A 23403-nucleotide genomic window follows, 5' to 3' on the forward strand; every position below is an offset into this window, starting at 1 on the left:
GGAGAGAATCTTAAGCAGGCTCCATGCTTGGCGTGGCGTCATATCCGGGGCTCAATCCAATGAACCTGGGATCACGACCTGAGCTGAAATCGAGTTGAGGGTGCTCAACTGACTGAGCCACCCAGGCGCCCCTCACTTAACATGTTTTTATGATTCACGCATGTTGTAGCATGTATCAGTACCTCATTCCTTCTCATGGGTGAATAATATATTGGTTTTTTGAAACTATATGGGTACAAAATTATATAACCTATGCATTTCATTTCAGGATTGTAAAGAAGGTGTTAACAGAATGTTATAAAAAGGAGCATCGGAGCTGAGCCGCTGATCTAGCTGGAAACACAAGACACACACATATATATATAAAGGCAAATAACAATCCTAGAAAACACATTATGTTATTAGGCGTTAGTTAAATTTTTTTGGACAAAAGGTGGACAGGTAATGATCAGGCAGAGATTACATCTGAGTGATAGATCCTATTCAGTTAGTGGATTGGCAAGGCCTGGGGTGAGATGCAGCCTTTCCAAAGTGAAACTACCACCTTCATTCATAGAATAGTTCCCCATGTCAGGTGGTCTTCACCCAGTGATCTTTCCTTTCAGTAGGCCCTGGAGTAATGAAGGGAATCAGCGGAAGTAAAGTGATTCTTCTGGAACTTTATGGATAGCTCCACGGTGGCAGCCCTAGGCGATGGGTTTTGCAGAGCAAATCAGTTGGCTACCAATACCGACCGCTGGCGGAATTTCGCCCTCATTCGTCCCGCGCGCCTTTGCCCAGGCTATTTAGGCCCATCTCGGGTGCCGTAGTGAAGCTGCGCTCAGCTGCTGGGGGGCGGGGCCGCAGCTGACCATGGCGGGCGAGCTTGAGGGTTCCAAACCTCTGAGCGGGCTGCTGAGCGGCCTGGCCCAGGAAGCTTTCCACGGGCATCAAGGCATCACAGAAGAGCTGCTGCGGAGCCAGCTCTATCCAGACGTGTCACTGGAGGAGTTCCGCCCCTTTCTGGCTAAGATGAGAGGGATTCTTAAGGTATCGATCCTCCCTGCCGCGGCCACGGAACCCAGCTCCTTCCCTTCCATCCTCAGATTGGTTCCTCAGAAGCTGAAAAGGCTTTCCTTCTGACACCTCCACTCCGTGGGCTCTACGTTATGTTCCTTCAGATCCGAGGCGCTTGCCCTGTCGCCCCGTCTCACTTTCTTAGGGGTGACCCTTTTCTGCTCAAGCTCCCAGCCTCGCAGCCGTGTTGACCAACACGCACCGAAGAGGACGCTGGGTTTTTCCCTCAACTTTTCCTCTGTAGTTGTGTGGGCAACAATTTCGAGTTGCCTCGGCTGATCTGTGCGCTCCAGGTTAAAATTAAAAATGACAGAACTGCTAAATCAGCTTTCCCGGGTTGTGGAAGTGGGGAGTGTTTAAGTGAGCCACTGTATGCTGGGATAGGGGGTGGATTGGCTGGAGCGAACCCCTGTGAACTAGTGCACTGTATGGTTAAGAGAGCACATTGACCAGCTTGAAGTCAAAGTGTAAGTCAACCTGTCCGATAGAAGTGTAATGAAAGCTAAATATATAATTTAAAAATTTCTAAAAGCAACATTAAAAACGTAAAAGGAAACACGAAATCAATTTTATTTCATTTGACTCAGTATATCCATAGTATGATCTTTTTGTGTAATCGATACACAAAATGTTAATATGGTATTTTATTTTTTCACCAAGTCTTTGAAATATTATGTGTATTTTACACTGAAAGCACATATCAATTAGTACTACCCAGATTTCAAGCGACCAGTGGTTACATATAGCCACTATATTGAACAGCACTGGTTTAGACTGAGAACTAGTCATAGGAATGAATCCAGTGCCAAAATATACTCGAGAGATAGGCAATAAAAATGATTTTAGATTTTTGTGGGCTTCCTATGGGTTAGGAACTGTCCTAGGTGGACACTCATTTTAAAGAATAGGAAACAGGCTCAGGGAGTCTAGGTCTAGTTGGTCTAAAATCGCACTTTGATTAAAGGCAATGTTGAAATTTCAGCTGTTTTTCCATCAGTTTGTTTCAAAACTGCTTAGGCTTTAAAAAGGCAGTTGTGTTTTTCTTTTTTTAACTGCTTTTGCATATAGGATTTGAATCCAGAAAAAAAAAAAAAACAAAGCAATTATTTCACAAAAAGTACATGCATTGTCGCATGGACATATTTGGAGTGACATCTCAGGTGTGATCCTAGACATTCTGAGTAATTTTGTTTATTTTATTTTATTTATTAAACATTTTTAAATGTTTATTTTTATTTTTGAGGGGGCGAGAGAATGCGAGTGGGGGAGGGGCAGAGAACGTGGGAGACAGAATCCAAAGCAGGCTCCAGGCTCTGAGCTGTTAGTACAGAGCCAGATGCGGAGTTTGAACTCTCCAACCAAGAGATCATGACCTGAGCCAAAGTCTGGCGCTCAACCAACTGAGCCACCCAGGCGCCCCTACTTTATTTTTTAAACATTTATTTATTGTTGAGAGACAGAGACAGAGTGCCAGCAGGGGAGGTGCAGAGAGAGAGGGACACAGAATCCAAAGCAGGCTCCAGACTCTGAGCTGGCAGCACAGAGAGAGCTTGATGTGGGGCTTGAACCCAAGAATTGTGAGATCATGATCTGAGCAGAAGTCTGATGCTTAATTGACTGAGTCACCCAGGCGCCCCTAAAGATTTTATTTTTAAGTCATCTCCACACCCAATGTGGGGCTTGAACTCACAGCCTTAGATCAAGAGTTGCATGCTCTACCGACTAAGCCAGCCAGGAACCCCTATTCTGAGTAATTTTAGTTGATAACATAAACACTAATGAATGCCTTTTATTTGTATCAAATCTTATTCTCCGAGCGGGTAGAAAAGGTTTCCTAGAGAATTTGACTTCTTACCTGGGTTTTTGAGGTGTTTGCTAGGCCTGTGGGGGGGGATGAGAATGACTGACTGCGGGCCAGGAAGTAAGAACAGCATGTGTGTAGCCAGTGTCTTAGGAGCTCCAAACATTGGGGGCTGCTGGTCTTTGGGTGGACAATATTTTGATTCTTTTGTTTGATTATGAGATACAAATTGCAGGATACCCAGAGAAGACACTGCCTAGAAACTGTCTTCCTTGTTGTCATTTAAATATATTGCTGAATAATATCCAGGTATTGCTCTCTCTCCTTTCAGTCCTCTGCCTGACGATGGAATACTTCAGTTTTCTAAGTAATTCTGGGCTGAAGAGCTAGCACGGCTCACTTAGTGGTGGGAGTAGAACAAGATTTGCCTTTGCTTTGCAACACAGCCTCGGTATAACTGAGATAACCAGGGGAAAAGCATTTGATTGTTTGACTTAGGACTGAAACTATATGACATCTAGTTCTAGATGACATCTAGTTCCAATATTCATTTACCTTTTTAAGCAACACTGAGGTATAAACATCTCTCTAATTCTTAGGAAAACATACTCAAACAAGATTTTTATTTTTATTATTTATTGATTTATTTTATTAAATGATTATTTATTTTGAGAGAGAGAGAGAGAGTGCACAAATTGGGGAGGGGCAGAGAGAGAGGGAGAGAGAATCCCAAACAGGCTCTGTGTTGTCAGCACAGAGCCAGATGCGGGACTTGGTCCTAAGAACCATAAGATCATGACCTGAGCTGAAATCAAGACTGGGACGCCTTCAGTTAACCAACTGAACCACCCAGGAGTCCTGCAAACAAGATTTTTAAACAAAAGGCTTTGAGCATGACCTTCTGCAGTAAAAGAGAATGTACACAAACAGTCATGATGCAAGGATGCTGTAGTATTTGGAAATAGGGGACTGAGTAAACTGTGGACAGAAAGGGGTATTACAGGTTTCTCGGAGATGCCATTTTTGCTGCTCTTGAATAAAGTGTAGAATAGAGACTGAAGTGAGGGGCAGCGTATAGGGCATTCCAGGCATTCTAGGAGAATGTAGAGCAGGGTCAGGAAATGGTAAATAGTCCAATTTGACCATAGCATAGTGGTACCCAATATGGAGTATTGGTGGAGGAGCCAAGAAAAAAAATGAAGCAACCTTTTATTTCTTTATTCTTGTTAACCTTAATTCCTGCTCTTAAGCAAGGCATACTTTTTTTTTTTTTTTTACTGTGGCAAAATACTTATAAAATTTATCATCTTAACCATTTTAAAGTGTACAGTTCAATGGTATTAAATACATTTATAATGTGCACCCATCGCCACCATCCATATCTGTAACTCTTTTCACCTTGTAAAACTGGAATTCTATACCCATTAAACAATAACTCTCCATAACCACCCCCCCCAAGTCTCTGGCAACCAGCATTCTACTCTCTATTTCTATGATTTTGACTACTCTGAGTATCTCGTGTAAGTAGAATCATACAGTATTTGTCTTTTTTGTGGCTGACTTAATGTTGCTCAGCATAATGTCATCAAGGTTCATGTTGTTGCATATGGCAGGATTTCCTTCCTTTTAAAGGCTGAATAATATTCCATTGTACATGTATATCACGCTTGCTTTATCCATTCATGTCCTTGGACACTTGGGGTGCTTCCATATTTTAACTATTGTGAATTATGCTGCTGTGAACACAGGAGTGCAGATATTTCTTTGAGACCCTGCTTTCAATTCTTTGGGATATATAGCCAGAGGTGGAATTGCTGGATAATATGGTAATTCTATATGTAATTTTTCTTTTTTCACAGTGGCTGTACCACTTTACATTCCCACCAACAGTACATAAGAGTTCTGACTTTCTGATTTCTTTATATCCTTGCCAACACTTGATAGTTTGTTGTTTTTGTTTTTGTTTTGTGATGCTAGCCATCCTAATGAGTTTGAAGTGGTCAAGGTATACATTTTTACATATAGATGACAGAAGTCAAAACATTTTTTTCTTTTGTCTTTGAAACTCCACAGAGTTTCAGCTATCTTGAATTCAACATGCAGGCTAGAAGAGCATGCAGGCTAGAAGAGCAGAGAGGAAAATACTAAAAAAATGCAGGAGTCTAAGCTAAGAGAAAGAAACTGAGGATAAAAGTGAGTAGTACCTCATCTCATTTGGTGTCATAGCTTTCAGTCATCTATAGAGAATCCAGTTCTGTGAAGAAAGTGAAAATGAAGAGGGACAACAGAGGTTGGAGGAAAGAAAGGAAAGGATGCATCACTCCCTGCACGGTATAGGCAGCGGGTATACATGTTAGACTCCTTATTGCCAGCTGCCTGCATTCATTTATAGGCTGTTTCAGATAACCTGAGCTGCACTCTTTCCCTTTATCCTTCACACTGTGCCCAGATGTAATGCAGTGATTGCTGGCATTTGTAGTGGTCTCTGTTTTCCACTTGGATGGAGCTTTCCTACCCTACTTGGCTGGGACATCGATCCTCTTGAGCATTACCTATTGCTCACAAAAGGGCAAACCTTCCTTCTGCTTATACATATATGAAGCTGGCCATTCATTTGCTCTAGCTTTATTTATGGTAGCTTCTGAGGAGCAGTGAAACCAGTGAATTGAGAGTGGTGTGTTTAATTAGGGAGATGACATTGTGTATAAATACTCTGCCATTTTAACCTATTTTTTGGTTTATATTTATAATTCAGTTTCTTCTAGATATGTATTTGCATATTCTCTATTTCTTGCTTCTGCTGTTAACCTTGCAGGGATGCTCCTTGTTCTAGTTTACTGGAATTCTAGAGGAAGATCTTAACTGAAGCTAGATCACTTTTTGTATACTTATGTTCTGTGTTCACTACTGCCCTCTGTTGGTGATAATTTTGTGTTCCCTCACTGAAATTTCATACTAAACAAAAAACAAATTTTATTAAATTTTTATCTTAATTCCAGTGTAGTTCACATGCAGTGTTACATATTAGTTTCAGGAGTGCAGTATAGTGATTCATCAGTTCCATATATTACCCAGTGCTCATCATGACAAGTGCATTCCTTAATCCCCATCACCTATTTCACCCATTCCCCACCTGCCTCCCTTCTGGTAACCATCAGTTTGTTCTTTATAGTTAAGAGTCTGTTTCTTGGTTTGTCTCTCTCTTTTTCTTTGCTTATTTGTTTTGTTTCTTAAATTCCACGTATGAGTGAAATCATGTGGTATTTGTCTTTCTCTGACTGACTTATTTTGCTTGGCATTATACTCTCTAGCTTCATCCAAACAAAAATTTTTAATGAGAATTCTGTTGGGTTTTATCTATTGTTGACATACTCCTATACAACAAAAGTCAAGTTACAGCCAAAAGTTAACTTATCTATTTCTCTTTTCTTCTATGATTTGAATTTAAAAATATGTTTAGGTCTTTTTTTCTTTTTTTTTTTAAGTAGACTCTATGCCCATCCTGGGGCTTGAACTCCGTCCTGAGATCAAGAGTTACATGCTCTGCAGATTGAGCCAGCCAGGCACACAGGTTTAGATCCTATTTTAGAAGTCTTGAAATGCAATTAATAGCTTATGGATTAATAGCTACCAGTGATCCTTTTCCCTTTGCCAAGGTTTATTGAGATGTAATTGACAAGTAAACCAGTGATGCTTTTAAAGCATGCATTGTATCTCCTTAGTTTCTGGCTTTCAGCCATTCCAAATTCATGGCTTCACATCAAACTTAAAATCCAGTCCTTTTACTGTTGTCCATAAGTCTTTATGATCTCTCGGTATCTGTTTCTCTGATCACATTTTCTCATTTCCAGCCACACTAGTCTTCTTGTCTTTATTTAAACATGCCAGGTGCTTTCTGACTCTTCAGGGCCTTTGCAGTTGTTCCTCCATATGCCTGTAATAATCTTCTGTCAGATATTCATATGGATTGTTCATTTGCTTCATTCATTCTCTACTTAAAAGTGCTGTTCTGTGAGGTCTTCCCTGACTTATCCAAAGAGTCTCACCTTTCCTCCCCTATTCTTTTTACGCTGCTTTACTTTTTTCATACTCAGTACTACCTGAAATTATATTATGTACTTATTAGCTTATTTGTTGACTTCCCTGTTGGAATGTAAGCATTAAGAGGGCAGGACTTCATTATTTTTACCTTTTTATTCCTAACTTCTAATACTGTTTCTAGCACGTGGTAGTAAAAATCTGTAGACTAAGTGAATGAGTGGCTAGTGCTTAAATATGGAGATTGCCATTAAAAAGATAAGCATGAGAGAAACCTACACATTTATCTATATGGGGAGAGCTGGAAGGTATAATATTCTAAGCCAGGGGTCAGCAAACTATGGCCCATGGGATGAATCTGGCCTGCAGCCATTTTTATTTTTTAAAGTTACTTTATTATTTTTATTTTTTTAGGTTTATTAATTTATTTTGAGAGAGAGAGCATGGGAGGGGGCAGAGAGAGAGGGAGAGAGAATCCCAAGCAAGCTCTGCACTGCCAGCCTGGAGCCCAATGTGGGGCTTGATCCCACGAACTGTGAGATCATGACCTGTGCTAAAATCCAGAGCTGGATGCTTAACCGACTGAGCCACCCAAGCTCAAGATTTTATTTTTAAGTAGTCTTTATTCTCAATGCTGGATTTGAACCCACAACCTGAGATCAAGAGTCTCATGTTATATTGATTGAGCCAGCCAGGTGACCCCACTGCCATTTTTGTCGCATGCTTATTTATTTACATTTTGTCTTGAGCAATTTGCATTATTACAATAACAGTTGAGTGGTTGTGACAGAGATACAGCCTTAAAAAACCTAAAATATTTACTATCTGAACCTTTACAGAAAAAATGTGCTGATTTCTGTCTCAAACATCTATTCTTAAACTCCTGTTTTTTTAATTTATTTTTTTATTTAAAAAAAAATTTCAAGTAGGCTCTGTGCCCAGTGTGGGCCCAGTGTGGGGCTTGAACTCACAACCCTGAGATCAAGATCTGAGCTGAGAGCAGGACTCGGATGCTTAACCAACTGAGCCACCCAGGTTACCCTTAAACTCTTGTTTAATATTTGGAAACAATATACTATATAAAAAAATTTTTTTTAATGTTTGTTTATTTTTGGGAGAGGGAGAAAGTGTGAACAGGGGAGGGGCAGAGAGAGAGGGAGACACAGAATCCAAAGCAGGGTCTAGGCTTTGAGCTCTCAGCACAGAGCCCAATGCGGGGCTGGAACTCACGAACCAGGAGATCATGACCTGAGCTGAAGTCGGTCGCTTAAGTCACTGAGCCACCCAGGTGCCCTGAAACAATATACTATATAAATTATGTTTAGAAGTTGGTTACTTGATAAAAAATCTGGAAGCTGGAAATAGGGATTATTTTGTGTTCTGTCCTCTTGGGGAACTTTACTTCTTGTTCTTTAGGTTCATGAGATCTGTGGTAAATAAGAAAGGAGTCTTAATGTTTCCGTGGTACTAAGGGTGTGTTCTTCATAAGACATAGAATTTGAATTTGGATTTTTTTTTTATATTCAGAGTATGTGAAATTTATGTGTTTATTAATGTAATATAAGATAATATAAAACCTAATGTTATGAGCCTGCAAATCAAGTAAAAACTATTAACGTGAAAACTGGTTTAAACTTACATTGGAAAATAACTTCTAGATAATATAATATTAAGACTTGAAGAGCAGCTGGCTGGCTCAGTTGGAAGAGCATGAGACTTTTGATCCCGGGGTTTAAGTTTGAGCCCTATGTTGGGTGTAGAGGTTACTTAAAAAAAATGAAATATTTAAGGGGTACCTGGCTGGCTCAGTTGGAAGAACATGCGACTCTGGTCTTGAGGTTGTGAGTTCAAGCCCCATGTTGGGTATAGAGATTACTAAAAATAAATAAATAAACTTAAAAAAAAAAAAGATGTATAATAGTAAAAAGCTATAAAAATATTTCTATTTTATATATTTCTATTTTAAATTTTTTTTTTTTCAACTTTTTTTTTATTTATTTTTGGGACAGAGAGAGACAGAGCATGAACGGGGGAGGGGCAGAGAGAGAGGGAGACACAGAATCAGAAACAGGCTCCAGGCTCCGAGCCATCAGCCCAGAGCCTGACGCGGGGCTCGAACTCACCGACCGCGAGATCGTGACCTGGCTGAAGTCGGACGCTTAACCGACTGCGCCACCCAGGCGCCCCTATATTTCTATTTTAAATCCCTGGTTCTGTTTCTCTTCTTGAAGCCGTAAAAATTTATAATTTGTTTGAGAATTAGATTGACTGGAAAGAAAGGACCTGTGGTAATACAGGTTTTGTATATCATGTAATTCATGTGTATCATCTGAAGTGCTCGGTTTAATTTGTTTGTTTTTTGTTGAGCTACCTGTATGTTTTCCCTTATTAATTTTATTATAAATATTTAGTCTCATTAAAGAAAGTTTAGAAATGTGAGATGTGTAAAAACATACTATCTGTTGACATAACCAGTGTTACTGTTTTTGTGCATTTACGTATACCACAGATATTATTAAGCATCTTAATACATGCCATGCCCTGTGCTTGGGATACAGCATACAGCAGTAAGCATCACAGCTATAGTCCCTGCCCTTGTGAATACATAGTTCTTGAGGAATATAGACATTTAGCCAGGGGTTACCTTTTGAAAAGGCAGCCAGAGTGTGCCAACTGATGCAGATTATAGGCAGTTGAGAATGGTTCCTAGCCCACTCTACAACATGAACATAGAAAAGCAGGGAAAGGTCTACTTATTAAGTACAATGAACTAAAAGGAAAGGACAGAAACAGCACAAAAGTAATTTACCTCTGGTCCCAAGGTTGGGGTTTCTCATGAATATAGTTGACGACGATCATGATAATATCTTTCCTAAATGAGGATTGGACTGCTTTGGGACCCTATTTTAAGTTTCCTGACTTGGTCTTTAGGGCCTAATTATTAGCTGTCAGAACATCACCTGAACAGTCCAGGATGCACCCATAAAGGAGCTCTATCTTCTTGCTGGGCTCAGCTTGCTTTCTGTGTCTCTTCTCAGATCTTGAAGCATGTTCTCAAGTAGTTCCTCCTTAAGAAAAGGTATATGAGAGGTCACTTTTTTCTTTTTAAGTCTTAAAAAAGTATCTTTAGTCTCATACTTAATTGCTAGTTTGGTTGAAAATGTATTTCTACGTTGTGAAATTGACTCACAGTTTTGAAGTTGCAACCTTTTTCTCTGTGAGCTTCTGGGATTTTCTTTTTATCCTTTATTTCCTTGAGTGTCCTTAGTTTGTGGTTTTCTTTTCTTTCGTTATTTTGGCCACTGTGGACCCTTTGAATTTGGAGACTTGACCTTTAGTTCTGGGAAATGTTGTATTCCTACTTCGATGATTTTTTTCCCTCTTTTTTTCTCTAGTCTGTTTTTAGCACTCTGATTTTGAATGTTAGAGCTTCTGGACTGAATCCTTAATTTTTCTTTTATTTTCTCTATTTTCCATTTCTTTCTTTGTTCTACTTTTTGATCGATTTCCTAAACTTTATCTTCTAGCATTTTAATTGAATTTTTCACTTGATCATGTTTTTAATTTCCAGGAATTTTATTTTGATGTGGACGGTATACTACTATGTTTAGTCAACATGTGGGAGAAAAAGGTTTTTTTCTTGATCCTCTTAGGGACCTGGCCACATCTGAAAATTAAACTGACAAAAGACAGGTTAACAGGAGAAAAGGATACAAATTTATTTCATATAAGTTTTGCATGACACAGGAGCTTTCATAAGGAAATGAAGACCCAAAGAAACAGACCTGCGTATTTTATGCTGGGTTTGGTGAAGAGGTCACAGGAGGAGTAGGGGAGTATGAGGTAATTGTAGTAAACTGGAGTAAACTTTAGCAAGGCCTGTTTGTAGGGTTCTTTTTGACATCTCTTTGTCTTTGGAGATAAGGATGCTCCTTTCTTCTGGGTATAGAGAGGGCACCTCTCACATGTGGATTTTTTGACCTATTTCATGAGAAAGGAGTGGGGGAGAAGGTCAGAGACCTTCCTGCTCTGCCTTTTCTCCAACTACTTCATTTTCCAAGAATCCTTATGCCAGCTGTATTTTGGGGTAGCATGCCCTGAACCCCATCATCAGCAGTCTTTCCTCTTTTTTTTAAAACACAAGGGGGTGTATACAATACATAATTTTCTTCATTTGAATTAAAAAAAATTTATTTATGGGCTGCCTGGGTGGCTCAGTTTGTTGAGTGTCGACTCTTGATTTCGTCTCAGGTCATGATCCTAGGGTTGTGGGATTAAGCCCCGGGTTGGGCTCCTTGCTGAACGTGGGGTCTGCTTAAGATTCTCTCTCTCTTCCCGCCTCTGCCCCTCTCTTCCCGCCTCTGCCCCTCTCCCCTGCTCACATGCTCTCTCTCAAAAAAGAAAAAAAATTATCATGAGTGATTTTTATATGCTATTTTTCAGTATTAGGAATTTGATACACTTGTACTCAGCATGGGTAAAAGCTTTTTTTCAGAGGCTTTTAATGAACATTGTATTGCTGAGATGTTTTGGGGTATGAGTAAGTAGAAAATGTTAAATTCTGGCTGAGGGATACCCTACTTAATCTTTTTAATATTCCAGTAGTTTAATATTTTGCAAACTCTGGTGTATATTTTTGGTTTTTAATATTTGTTTATATTATTTTAATTTTTTAAAATAATGTTTATTTTTGAGAGACAGAGCACGTGCTCAGGAGGGGCAGAGCGAGAGGGAGATACAGAATCTGAAGCAGACTCCAGGCTCTGAGCTGTCAGCACAGAGCCTGACACGGGGCTCAAACTCGTAAACTGTGAGATTATGGCCTGAGCTGAAGTCGGATGCTTAGCCAACTGAGCCACCCAGGCGCCCTGTTTATATTATTTTTAAAGCACATTTTAATCCTAGTTTCCAAATAACCTGGAAATTTTTATGGTAAGTATTTATAGTAAAAGCAGAAGCTTTTTCTTTTCTTTTCTTTTCTTTTCTTTTCTTTTCTTTTCTTTTCTTTTCTTTTTTTTATAAAAGCAGAAGCTTAAAAGCGTATTTGGTATTAGGTTTGTAAAATGATTTGAGTTGACTGCCCAGTAGTGATACTTTTTTAAAAAATGTTTTATTTAGTTTTGAGAGAGAACACATGAGCAGAAGAGGAGCAGAGAGAGAGGGGGACAGAGGATCCAAAGTGGGCTCTGTGGTGACAGCAGTGAGCCTGATGTGGGACTTGAACTGACAAACTGTGAGATCATGACCTGAGCTGAAGTTGGCACTCAACTGACTAAGCCACCCAGGCACCCTGATAATTTTTTTTATCATCAAAGAATGGTATCTTCAGCTTCTGTGTGTGTTTTTTTTTTTTTTTAGAGAGAATATGTAGAGGAGGTAGAGAGAGAGAGAGAGAGAGAGAGAGAGTCCTAGGCAGGCTCCAAGTCAGCACAGAGCCTAATGTGGGGGGCAAACTCACAAACCATGAGATCATGAGATTATGACCTGAGCCAAAGTCAGATGTTTAACTGACTGAGTTGCCCAGACACCCCTCAGCTTCTGTTTTGAGATTTATCTTGTGAAATGTATCTACTATCTCATTCTTGTGAAAAAAACAGAATACTTTAAAAAAATTTTTTTAAGCTTATTTATTTATTTATTTTGAGAGAGAGAGAGAGAGGTAGCAAGTGTGAGTGAGGGAGGGCAGAGAGAGAGGGAGAGAGAATCCCAAGTAGGCTCTGAACTGTCAGCACAGAGCTCTGACACAGAGCTTGATCTCATGAACTGTGAGATCAAGACATGAGCTGAAATCAAGAGTCAAGACACTTAACTGACTGTGCCACCCAGACGCCCTGAAAAAGCCAGAATACTTTTTATTTTTATTAAAATTTGTTTTCAAAATCCTTTTAAATTTTGAGCTTTGTGTTTGCAATAGAGTTTTTGCATTTGTTATATAACGTAGAAATTTTTACTGTGTAAGATACTTTTTAATACATTATTGGTCTGAGTTTACAGTTGAAAAATGTATAAAGCAGTTGTCTTCACTGACACTTCAGTGTTAAGAATGAACTTCACCCATATACGGTTCAGAGAGCAAATACTAAATAATAAATTAACTTGATTTTAAAAAAGAATGCAAAATATCTGGTCTTGAAATGTGTAGATTAAGAGACCTGAATAGAAGAGACTGAAATATTGACTTATTCTGACATGTTTTCAGATTGATTTGTCTTTTGTCTTCCTCATTGTGTTAACTATAAGCAGTAGTAGTCCTGCTTTTCTGTGCTAGGTGGCAGTAGAATATTGGCTTGCTAACACTGCTGGAAGCAACAATGTTTCAAATGTTCTTTCTCTTCAATGTTCTAGTTAAGAAAACAAAGTTGGCTACTCAACAATAAGAATTTCTTATCCAAAAAGGAATGTAAAATACTTGGTTTGATAGCTTGAATTTAGAAATACCATTTTCTGGAAAATTTAAAGCTCTATAAACACATTCATTTTGCTATAGTTCCCTAGTTTTTGTATCACTAAATGTTGCTAATTTCATTGAATAGTTTTGAGAATTTAGATGGTAACTTGTGAGATGTAGTTCTGCTTCTCTGAAGGATTGGCAAGCAACTGTTTAGTAAGATGTTACTTTTTTTATGTCACTGGACATCATATGATAAAGCAGCAATTGCAGATTACCAGCCGGAGTTTATTTTAATGGGCTCAGATGACCGGTATGAAGGGTGCCTGATTGGCTTAGTCCAGTAGATCATGAGACTCTTGATCTTGGGGTTGTGAATTCAAACCCCACTTTGGGCATGGAGCCTGCTTAAAAAAAATAAAGAGAAATCAAATGACTTCTATGAGGTGTTCTGTAAATTTGGCTGATTCAATTGGAGGAACACGCAGCTCTTGATCTCAGATTGTGAGTTTGAACCCCATTTTGGATATAGAGATTACTTAAAAACCCAAAACTTAGAAAATAAAAAGATTAATTGAAGATCTATTTTTGAATCTCTTCCTCTCAAGGCTTTCTGGGTCTGCAAACTTTATGGGTTGAAGGAGTTCCTGGGTAGAGAGATTTTAAAGACAATTTCTCTGTTTGATTTAGCTATCAAATATTTACTGAGCCCTTAATGTGCTATATACCTGGCTCTGTACACAAAAGTGAGTATCACAGTCCCTTTCTTAAAGGATCCTGTATTACATGGTAAATGCCATAAGAAAGATATAAAGGTGAAGTGGATCCTTATTTTAAATTATAGAAATATGAAAAATCATTTTTTTTGGTCCTAATAAAACATCTTCATTTTTTGGCTTTGTCTTCAGGTAGAATGTAATTAAAAAAAAATTTTTTTTTTTACATTTTTTAATTTATTTCTGAGAGAGAGAGTGAGCGCGAGCACAAGTGGAGGAGGGGCAGAGAGAGAGGAAGACACAGAATCCAAAGCAGGTTCCAAGCTCTGAGCTGTCAGCACAGAGCCCGATGTGGGGCTTGAACTCAGAAACCGCGAGATCATGACCTGAGCTGAAGTCAGACGCTTAACCAACTGAACCACACAGGCGCTCCTGTAATTTTTTTTTTTAAGAACATAATTTTTACAAATTTTGACTTGATTATTTGTTTCAACTGATTCCTTGAAAAGTGCCATATTATACTAAATTAAAGAAATTTTGGTATGGGTTATGTGTGCTTTATGTGTGATTAACTTTTTGTTTTTTAATTTTTTAGAATATTTTAGAGAGAGAGAGAGAGACACAGAGTGTGAGTGGGGGAGGGGCAAAGAGAGAGGGAGACACAGAATCTGAAGCAGGCCCTAGGCTCTGAGCTGTCAACACAGAGCCCTCCCTATGTGGGGCTCAAACTCACAGACTATAAGACCATGACCTGAGCCAAAGTTGGACGCTTAACCAGCCGAGCCACCCAGGTGCCCCTTATGTTGATGAACTTTTAATGTTTTTGTATGCAAGTATGGAAATGTCTTTGAAAGATAGTATTCTGTATATTATTCTATGTCATGACATCTGATCGTGGTACCATTTATGAAATCCTTAAATTTCCATTTTGTTTATCCTGAGGGTATGTTACTTGAGAAGTAATCAAATCATTTATCATTTATTTAAAATGCATTCATTTATTCAAGTGAACATTTATTGAGCACCTACAATGCCAGGTCCTGTGCCTGGCACTGGGAACATCAATGAATCAAACAGAGAATTTTCCTATCTCTTAGACTTGTCATTCAAGGAGGGAAGGGGTATCCTGATAGTAAACAAGAATGTGTGCATAAAGGAATGAGGGCAGAAAATGTATTAATTCGTTTTTACATACTTCTCTACCTTTACTTCTTTTTTTTTTTTTACATTTTTTTTTTTTTCAACGTTTATTCATTTTTGGGACAGAGAGAGACAGAGCATGAACGGGGGAGGGGCAGAGAGAGAGGGAGACACAGAATCGGAAACAGGCTCCAGGCTCTGAGCCATCAGCCCAGAGCCCGACGCGGGGCTCAAACTCACGGACCGCGAGATCGTGACCTGGCTGAAGTCGGACGCCCAACCGACTGTGCCACCCAGGCGCCCCACTACCTTTACTTCTGATAACCTTTTTGATCCCTTAAAATCAGTGACAGACAGGGGTGCCTGGGTGGCCAAGTTGCTCTTGGTTTTCACCTCTGGTCGTGATCTCATGGGTTTGTGAGTTTGAGCCCCATATCAGGGTGTGGGCTGAAAATATGGGGCCTGCTCGGGATTCTCTCTTTCTCCCTCTCTCTCTGCCCCTCCATCGCTCTCTCCATCCAAGTAAACAAATAAAACTTAAAAAAAAAAAAATCAATAACAAACATTTGCTGGGGATAATCAGTTTTGTGTCATTAGTATGTTTGGTTTTCTTGTAAGAAAACTTTACTTATAGGGTCCTTGGGTGGCTCAGTTGGTTAAGCGTCTGACTTTGGCTCAAGTCATGATCTCACAGTTTGTGGGTTTGAGCCCTGGGTCAGGCTCTGTGCTGACGGCTCAGAGCGTGGAGCCTGCTTCAGATTCTGTGTCTCCCTCTTTCTCTGCCCCTCCCCTGCTTGCACTGTCTTCAAAAATAAATAAAAATGTTAAAAAAAAAAAAAAAGAAAACTTTACTTACAATCAAGGTGATAAATGTTAATATATTTTATTTAAATTTGATGTTCGGAGCAAATCTAGTATTTTATTTTTAATCATCAAGATTTGCTTCGTATAAAATAGATTACTTGACATACAAATATAAAATGACAATTTTTTAATTGAGAATTCTACACTGAGGGTTCCTTTCCCACTCATATATCATACATCTAATTTACTTTCCTTTAGATTATTTTTAATTATCTGTCCCTAAAGTCTTTGTATCATTTCTGGGTATTTAGCTAGTTCTCTATAGAGAGAACACTTTAATTTTATTTTTAAAAACTTGTTATTGGATATGGCATATATACCGAAATATATACAGATCACATGTGTGCACCTTAATGAATTTTCACAAACTGAACATATGCATGTAACGAGCCCCCACATCAAGAAACCAAATGCTACCAGCATCCTGGAACCCCCTTATGCTCTTTACTAGTCACTAGCTCCTCCCCACTTTACTACTTTTTTTTTAAATTTTTTTTTATGTTCATTTATTTTTGAGAGAGAGACAGAATGCAAGAGGGGGAGGGGCAGAGAGAGAGGGAGACACAGAATCTGAAGCAGGCTCCAGGCTCTGAACTGTCAGCACAGAGCCTGATGTGGGGCTCGAACTCACGGACCAGACCGCGAGATTATGACCTGAGCTGAAGTCAGACACTCAACCGATGAGCCACCCAGGTGTCCCCCACTTTAGTAACTTCTAACACCACAGATTAATTTTGCCTGTTTTTGAGCTTTATATAAATGTAGTCTTAGAGTACATATTCTTATGTCTATCTTCTTTCACTCACTGTATGCTTATGAGAGTCAGCATTGTTGCATATAGTTGTAGATCATTATTATTGTTGTAGAGCAGGGATAAGCAAACTATGATCCACAGGCTAAATCTGGCTCCTGCCTATTTGTGTACAGTGAGATGTTTTTTTTTTTTTTACATTTTTTAACAGTTAAAAGGATTTCTTATGACCTAGGAAACTTACATGAAATTCAAATTTTAATGTCTTAAAGTGTATGATTGCTTCTGCTCTACAAAGGCAGGGTTAAGTAGTTGCATCAGAGACTGGATGGCTGGCAAAGCCTAAAATAATTACTGTCTGGCTCTTTATAGAAAAAAGTTGCCAATCCTTGTTGAGTATACCAGTGTTTGAGTGAATACAAACCTAAAATATGGTTATCCATTGTATTGTTGATGGGGATTTCAAAAGTTTTTGGTTTTTGCTTTATTATGAATAGAGGAGGCTACTTTTTAATCCTTAAAATTTAGTCATTATTTTCTCATTAGGTATCTTCCATGAGTAGAGAACTATTTTTATTTTTTATTTTATTTTATTGTCATAAGAAAGCTTAATAAAAAATTTAGTATTGCTGACTGTAGGTGCAGTGTTGTACAGCAGATCTCTAGAGCTTATTCATTGTGCTTAATTGAAACTTTTATGGCTATTGATTAGTAATTCACCATTTTTCCCACCCCCCCAAGTCTGATACCACCACTCTGATACTTTGATTACATGAATTTGACTATTTTAGATGCCTTATATAAGGGGAATCATGCAGTGTTAATCTTTCTATGACTGGCTTATTTCACTTAGCATATTGTCCTCAAGGTTCATTCATGATGTTGCATATTATGAAATTTCCTTCTTTTTTTAAAAAAGATTTTATATTTAAATAATCTCTACACCTGCTGTGGGACTTGAACTTAAAACCCCGAGATCAGATTTGCGTGCCCAACCGACTAAGCCAGCCAGGTGCCCCAAATGTCCTTTTCTTTTCTTTTCTTTTCTTTTTTTTTTAAGATTTTATCTTGTTTAAAATTTTTTTTTTTTTAGATTTTATTTCTAGGTAATCTCTACACTCAGCATAGGGCTCAAACTTAAAACCCTTTAGATCAGGTGTCACATCTTGTATCAATTGAGCCAGCCATGCATCCCAAAATTTCCTTTTTTTTAAAGGCTGAGTAGTATTCTGTTGTATGAGAACCATGTTTGATCTATTCACAGGTTGATTTGATAATTTTTAAAAAATGTGTTATTAATTAATTAATTTTTAATTTAAAAAATGTTTTATTTATTGATTTTGAAAGAGAGAGCACACATGAGCATGAGTTGGAGAGGGGCAGAGAGAGAGAGAGGGAGAGAGAGAATCTTAAGCAGGCTCCATGCTGAGCACAGAGCCCGATGCAGGGCTCAATCTCATGACAGTGAGATCATGACCTGAGCTGAAATCAAGAGTTGCACAGTTAACCAACTGAACCACCTAGGTGTCCCTTGAGAAGTTTTTATATAGTTTCTTTGGGCTCTGGTTTGTCCTTATAAATAGATTGCACGTAGGAACCATGCCCTGAGTTGTATTTCTTCCGAACTCCTGCGTACCTGAGACATGTTTTCCTTTGAGGCTGCAAATAATTAAGTCATTATTCTTCTTAAGTTTTATACTCTCCTCTCTCTTGTCATACATTTTATCGCCTGTCCAATAGTACTTTAATGGCCTTTCTTCACTAGTACAGCTAGTGTGGTATTTTTGTGTTTTCTCTCATTCTTTTTCTTAATTGTTAAGTTATTTAAATTTCTGCAGGCTAGGACTGCCTCTCTTATTGCAGGTCTATGAATTTAAGCTGGTAGTGGGACTCTGGTTTTAAGAGATGACCTCTAAACAATTTGGTTCCTTAAACAGTGATTTTTTTTTTTTTTTTTTTTAATTTTAGAGTGAGCACAAGAAGGGAAGAGGGGCAGAGGGAGAGAGAGAGAAAATCTTAAGCAGGCTCCACATGGGGCTCGATCCCACAACACTGGGATCATGACCTGAGCTGAAATCAAGAGTTGGATACTTAACTGACTGAGTCATCCAGGCGCCCCAGTAATTTTTTTCACATAAATATTAATTTATGCACTTGAGTTGGATACTACACTAATCATGTGCTTTCTCCCAAGAGAAAGGTTTATGGTCTGTCAATAGTACTGTGGAGGAAGTGAAGAGGGGTATTTTTTTAGTTTGATTGCTTCTGGAGACTTTCCCACACTTATGTCTTTGAGCTAGCCACAAAATGTTCTTTGAGAAAAAGCTAAATTCTTTCTCCATGAAGTTAAAGAAGGGCTAATGTGTTGCTTGGAGTATTCAGTAGGAGGAAACATTCATTGTGCTTCATCATGGATTTTTTTCCTTTGCTGAGATTGGAGTCCTACCCCAAACTAGAAGAATACAGTGATCAGTAAATTACTGGGTAAAAGTAACTTGACAGAATGAAAGCTAGTTAGTAACAGTTAGCTTCTACTACTAAAGAGAGTAATTTAGAAGTATCTAGAACATCAGTGCTTCTCTTCTGGCATAAACAGCCATTTAACAACAGATCCACATCATTTTGATTTTCCAGTGAGTTATAGAGGGAATCCTGAGCCTATAAGAGTTTTACTAGAAAAAAATCCTGAGTTAACTCAAAAATATATTTTCTTTCTTCGGTTATATTTGTGGAAGGTAAACATTTGTAATTTAAAATGTGTTAAATTCTTGAGTTTAGTTATTTACAGAAGTATTGAAGTGTCGTATAAATACATCCTGTTGGTCATTGTTTCTGAGAATTAGTCTAACCAACAAATATTATTTTGGGCAGGAAGGGTGATTGATTAATTTGCTTTACCTTTCTTAATGTACGTGTTTTGCATAAAGTTTTTTCATCTTGATTTCTAAGAGGTAGTCCAAAGTTGGCGGTTCTACCGTTTCTTTTGTTTATTAATTTACTATGTTTTCTCAATTACATAGTTACAAACTAGAAATTTTTTTAAGTTTATTTATTTATTTTGAGAGACAGAGCACAAGTGGGGGAGGGGCAGAGAGAAGGAGAGACAGAATCCGAAGTAGGCTCCACGCCATCAGCGTAGAGCCTGATGCAGGGCTTTATCTCACGATGGTGAGATCATGACCTGAGCCTGGATCAAGAGTCTGACGTTTAACTGACTGAGCCACCCAGATGCCCTGAAATTTAGGTTTTTGAACCTTTATATAACTTTTAATTTTTTTCTTGTTACGGGTTCTGTAGAGCATTTTGGACTTGAATATTATATTTGTTATCTTCTTACTATAATAACAGATTATATAAGAGGAAATATAGAAGATAGTAATTAGGTTTATAGCTCTTTTAATACAGAAAATGACCAGATCTTGGTTTATAATTTGTATTATGACATTACAAAACTTGGTGATTTGGGGCATTTAAAATTGATGTGGGGTTATTTTTTGGAGGAATCTGGCCCAATGCAGGAAGCATTCTAAGAATTTGCCCTGAAACCAGAACCTTAAACTCTTAGTCTGGGTTTTTTTCTTTTTTTAAAGATTTTATTTTTAAGTAATCTCTACAACCCAGTGTGGGGTTTGAACTTACAACCTGAAGATCAAGAATTGCATGCTCTACTGATTGAGCTAGCCGGGCATCCCATTAAATTTTTAGTCTGGTTTTTAAGGTTCTGTTTCTACCTTATTTATATAGCTTTGTGGCTATTATCTTATAAAAGTCCGTGTGGCTTAGGTTTTTTTCTTTTTAGAATTTTAGGGAAATTGAATTTAATTAAAATAAACAAATGTGGAGTAATTCCAGAAGTGCTATTAATTATAATTTCTTTAAAAGACCCTTTATACACATCTAGCTAAAGATTGCATAGTACCTATGTAGGAGAAGGTTAAGATAGGGATAGACATCTGTTTGGAGGAAAACAGTTAAGAATCAAATTCATAGAATCACCATTGATTTTGCTTTGCATGGTTACTGGGTTAGCATGTAAATTTGTTCTGGAGTGACTAAAACTGTAGATCTTTTTGTTGAATAACAATGTAATTTAATATAATCTTAATGTGGTGTTCTGTAATTAGACTTTGGTAATATGGAAGGCAGCAAATTGCTTTCAGGATATGTGGTCCCAAGAGATTTTGCTGAAGCAGATACTAGGCTGCTCTTTCGGGCATTCAGAATATTAAGATTTGAAAGCTGACTTGATTAGTGGACTCGAAAACTGAAAACATCACTTTTTATAGAGTATACGTCAAAATTTGTTATTAAATTGTAAACTCTTTTAGTACTCCATTGGGTTAGGCCTACGCATTAATTTTCTTCTGTCTAGGTGAATGATAGATGATGCAGAATTAACTCGTTTTAATCAGGTGATGAAACAAGTATGCAGTCTTTCATTCATTCCTATATTCATTAAACTATGTGCAAAGTTTTGTGCTCAGTTTTGGGAATATAAAATGAGTGAGATGGTATGTATTTCACAAGGAGCCTGTAGTTTACTGGGGTAGGTGAACAGTTATGTAAATGATAAGAATTAAAGGCAAAATATAAAGCATAATCAGTGAGTTATAATTAGTTTCAGTTATTAGAATGTAACAGCATTTAAGTTTGGTCTAGAAGTTAACATTGCCACAAGCAGAATAAGGGGTTCTTGGTAGAGAACCACATTAAGACATGTAAATATGGAAATGTGTGTTGAGTTCAAGGACTGGCAAGGTTACTCTCAGACATGTGAGATAAAACATGATAAAGGGGATCTGATTGTCAAGAATGCTCTGCTAATACATTTGGACTTTATTCTGTGGGTAGCAAGTGATGAAGGAGCTTGGGGCAAGCTGAGGGCACAGTAAAGGTTAACAGCACCCCCCCCCCTCCGCCCCCCCAGTCCCCAAGCGTCCCCGCCCCTCAGGTGTAGTATGTGTGATATTCTTCAGACACTCCTGGCCACATAAGAACGAAGGAAAGGGGTTAAAGTGCTTGCCGTGGTGATGTGGGAAACTAAGGTAAATGAAAAATTAAATTCCTTTACTGCTTATAGCCCATTGGCAAGTCCTTGAAACCAGCAGAATGACCTCCCTCTAGAAGCTCAGCTGCCTCAAGGATGACACTTTGCTAGGGGCAAAAGGGAATCTTGGCTTAACATTATCCCAACCTCAAGGATCCTGTAAGTCCACTTCCTTTATCTCAACTGCCCCAAGATATATGCTGACAATCATATTCTAAGCTTATGGCCCCCTGATATACATCTGAAGGGTCTCATGACTGAGGTTTTACTAAACAGTAATAAATGGCACTTCCCTAGCAACAGCTCGCCCCTCAAGGTCTTGGAAACCTTGCTTCCAAAATTCCTTAGAGACTTACTCTGTCCCTGACCCCTGTCAACCTGAGGGTGTATAATGAGTTACCTGTCACAACTCCAGTGCAACTCTTCCTGCCCATGGGTCCTGTCTCTGTGCTTTAATAAAATGACCTTTTTGCACCTTTTTGACATCTTCAAGAATTCCTTCTTGGCCGTCAGCTCTGGAGCACTCCATCATCACTATAAAACTTCATCAGCAAGGAGCCAGTGAAAGATTGTGATTGGATAAGTGACATAAAATCAGATTTGTATTTAGAAAGAAAGCTTCTTAAGTAGTCTAAAGCATGAACTACTTCAGTGTAGCCATCAAATGATGTAGTTCTCTAGTGTTTGTGGTAGGTTTACTTATTGGTGAGTAGACCATATGACCCACCCACCCTTACTCATTATAAGATTAAATTCCTGATTTACTTAGCAAAGGATACAGAATCTCTCTGAGGGAAAGTGGCCAAGTAATGCAGGAGAAAAATGCAAACACATTTCATCTTGGCTTTTTCTGGCCACCACTGTTTCTCTTCCTAAAACTTAATTCTTAGCACATATCTGCCCTATTGCCCTATTATATTGACTCACATCACCATTCCAGATTTAAAAATGTTTAAAACACTTGACCTGCCGCGTTTGCATCATTAAAGTTGCTTAGAAGTATCAAAATTAGTTTACATTTCACCACATCTTAATTAGTAAGCCCAGATTCCTACTTACTCAGCCCAGATTTTCAGTAAATAACAACATGGTCACTTGGCTGCAGCAAAAAGAAACAAAGCAACTGATACAATCCACAAGATGGGAGATTGATCCTGAATTGTGAAGTTGATGTTTGCACAGTACAAGATAGTGAATTTTTGATTACCCTAGTACCTTTTACTTTTATTTCCTGCCCTATTGTGAGTTTGTGTCCATTGTATAACAAATTAAAAAATTAGTGGGTATAGATGTGGAAGTCCTGGGCCTGAAGAGTCAGTGGCTTGGATTAGGCTGTAATTGGGGCAAGCCAGTAAGGAAATTTGCATTTAGTTTCCTCTATGCCTTAATCTTCTCGGGCTGTCATAATTCCATAGACTGGGAGGCTTAAACAAAAGAGATTTGTTTCTCATGGTTCTGGAGGCTGGGAAGTCTGAGATCAAGGTGCCAGTAAGGTAGGTTTCTTTTGGCTTGCAGGCAACTGCCATCTGACTGTGCATATATAACCTCTTCTTTGTGCACACAGACAGGGAGGGAGGGCAAACTCTCTAGTGTCTCTTATAA

At 38.4% G+C, this 23403-nt stretch overlaps 1 protein-coding gene across 4 annotated transcripts in view; it reads left to right on the forward strand.

Moving 5' to 3' along the window:
* The first annotated feature begins 814 nt into the window (after positions 1 to 814).
* COMMD1 (copper metabolism domain containing 1) overlaps positions 815 to 23403 on the forward strand; it is a 190155-nt gene continuing 167566 nt past the window's right edge. For 3 of the 4 annotated variants that reach the window (XM_045446184.1, XM_045446186.1, XM_045446187.1), the window contains exon 1: positions 816 to 1029. In XM_045446184.1, coding sequence (XP_045302140.1) covers positions 853 to 1029 — 177 coding nt within the window. In that variant the 5' untranslated portion in view covers positions 816 to 852. Of the gene's footprint in view, positions 1030 to 23403 lie in introns of all 4 variants that reach the window. The other variant, XM_045446185.1, reaches the window with a different exon arrangement.

Source organism: Leopardus geoffroyi, chromosome A3 (genome assembly GCF_018350155.1).
Source record: "Leopardus geoffroyi isolate Oge1 chromosome A3, O.geoffroyi_Oge1_pat1.0, whole genome shotgun sequence".
Lineage (NCBI taxonomy): Eukaryota > Metazoa > Chordata > Mammalia > Carnivora > Felidae > Leopardus > Leopardus geoffroyi.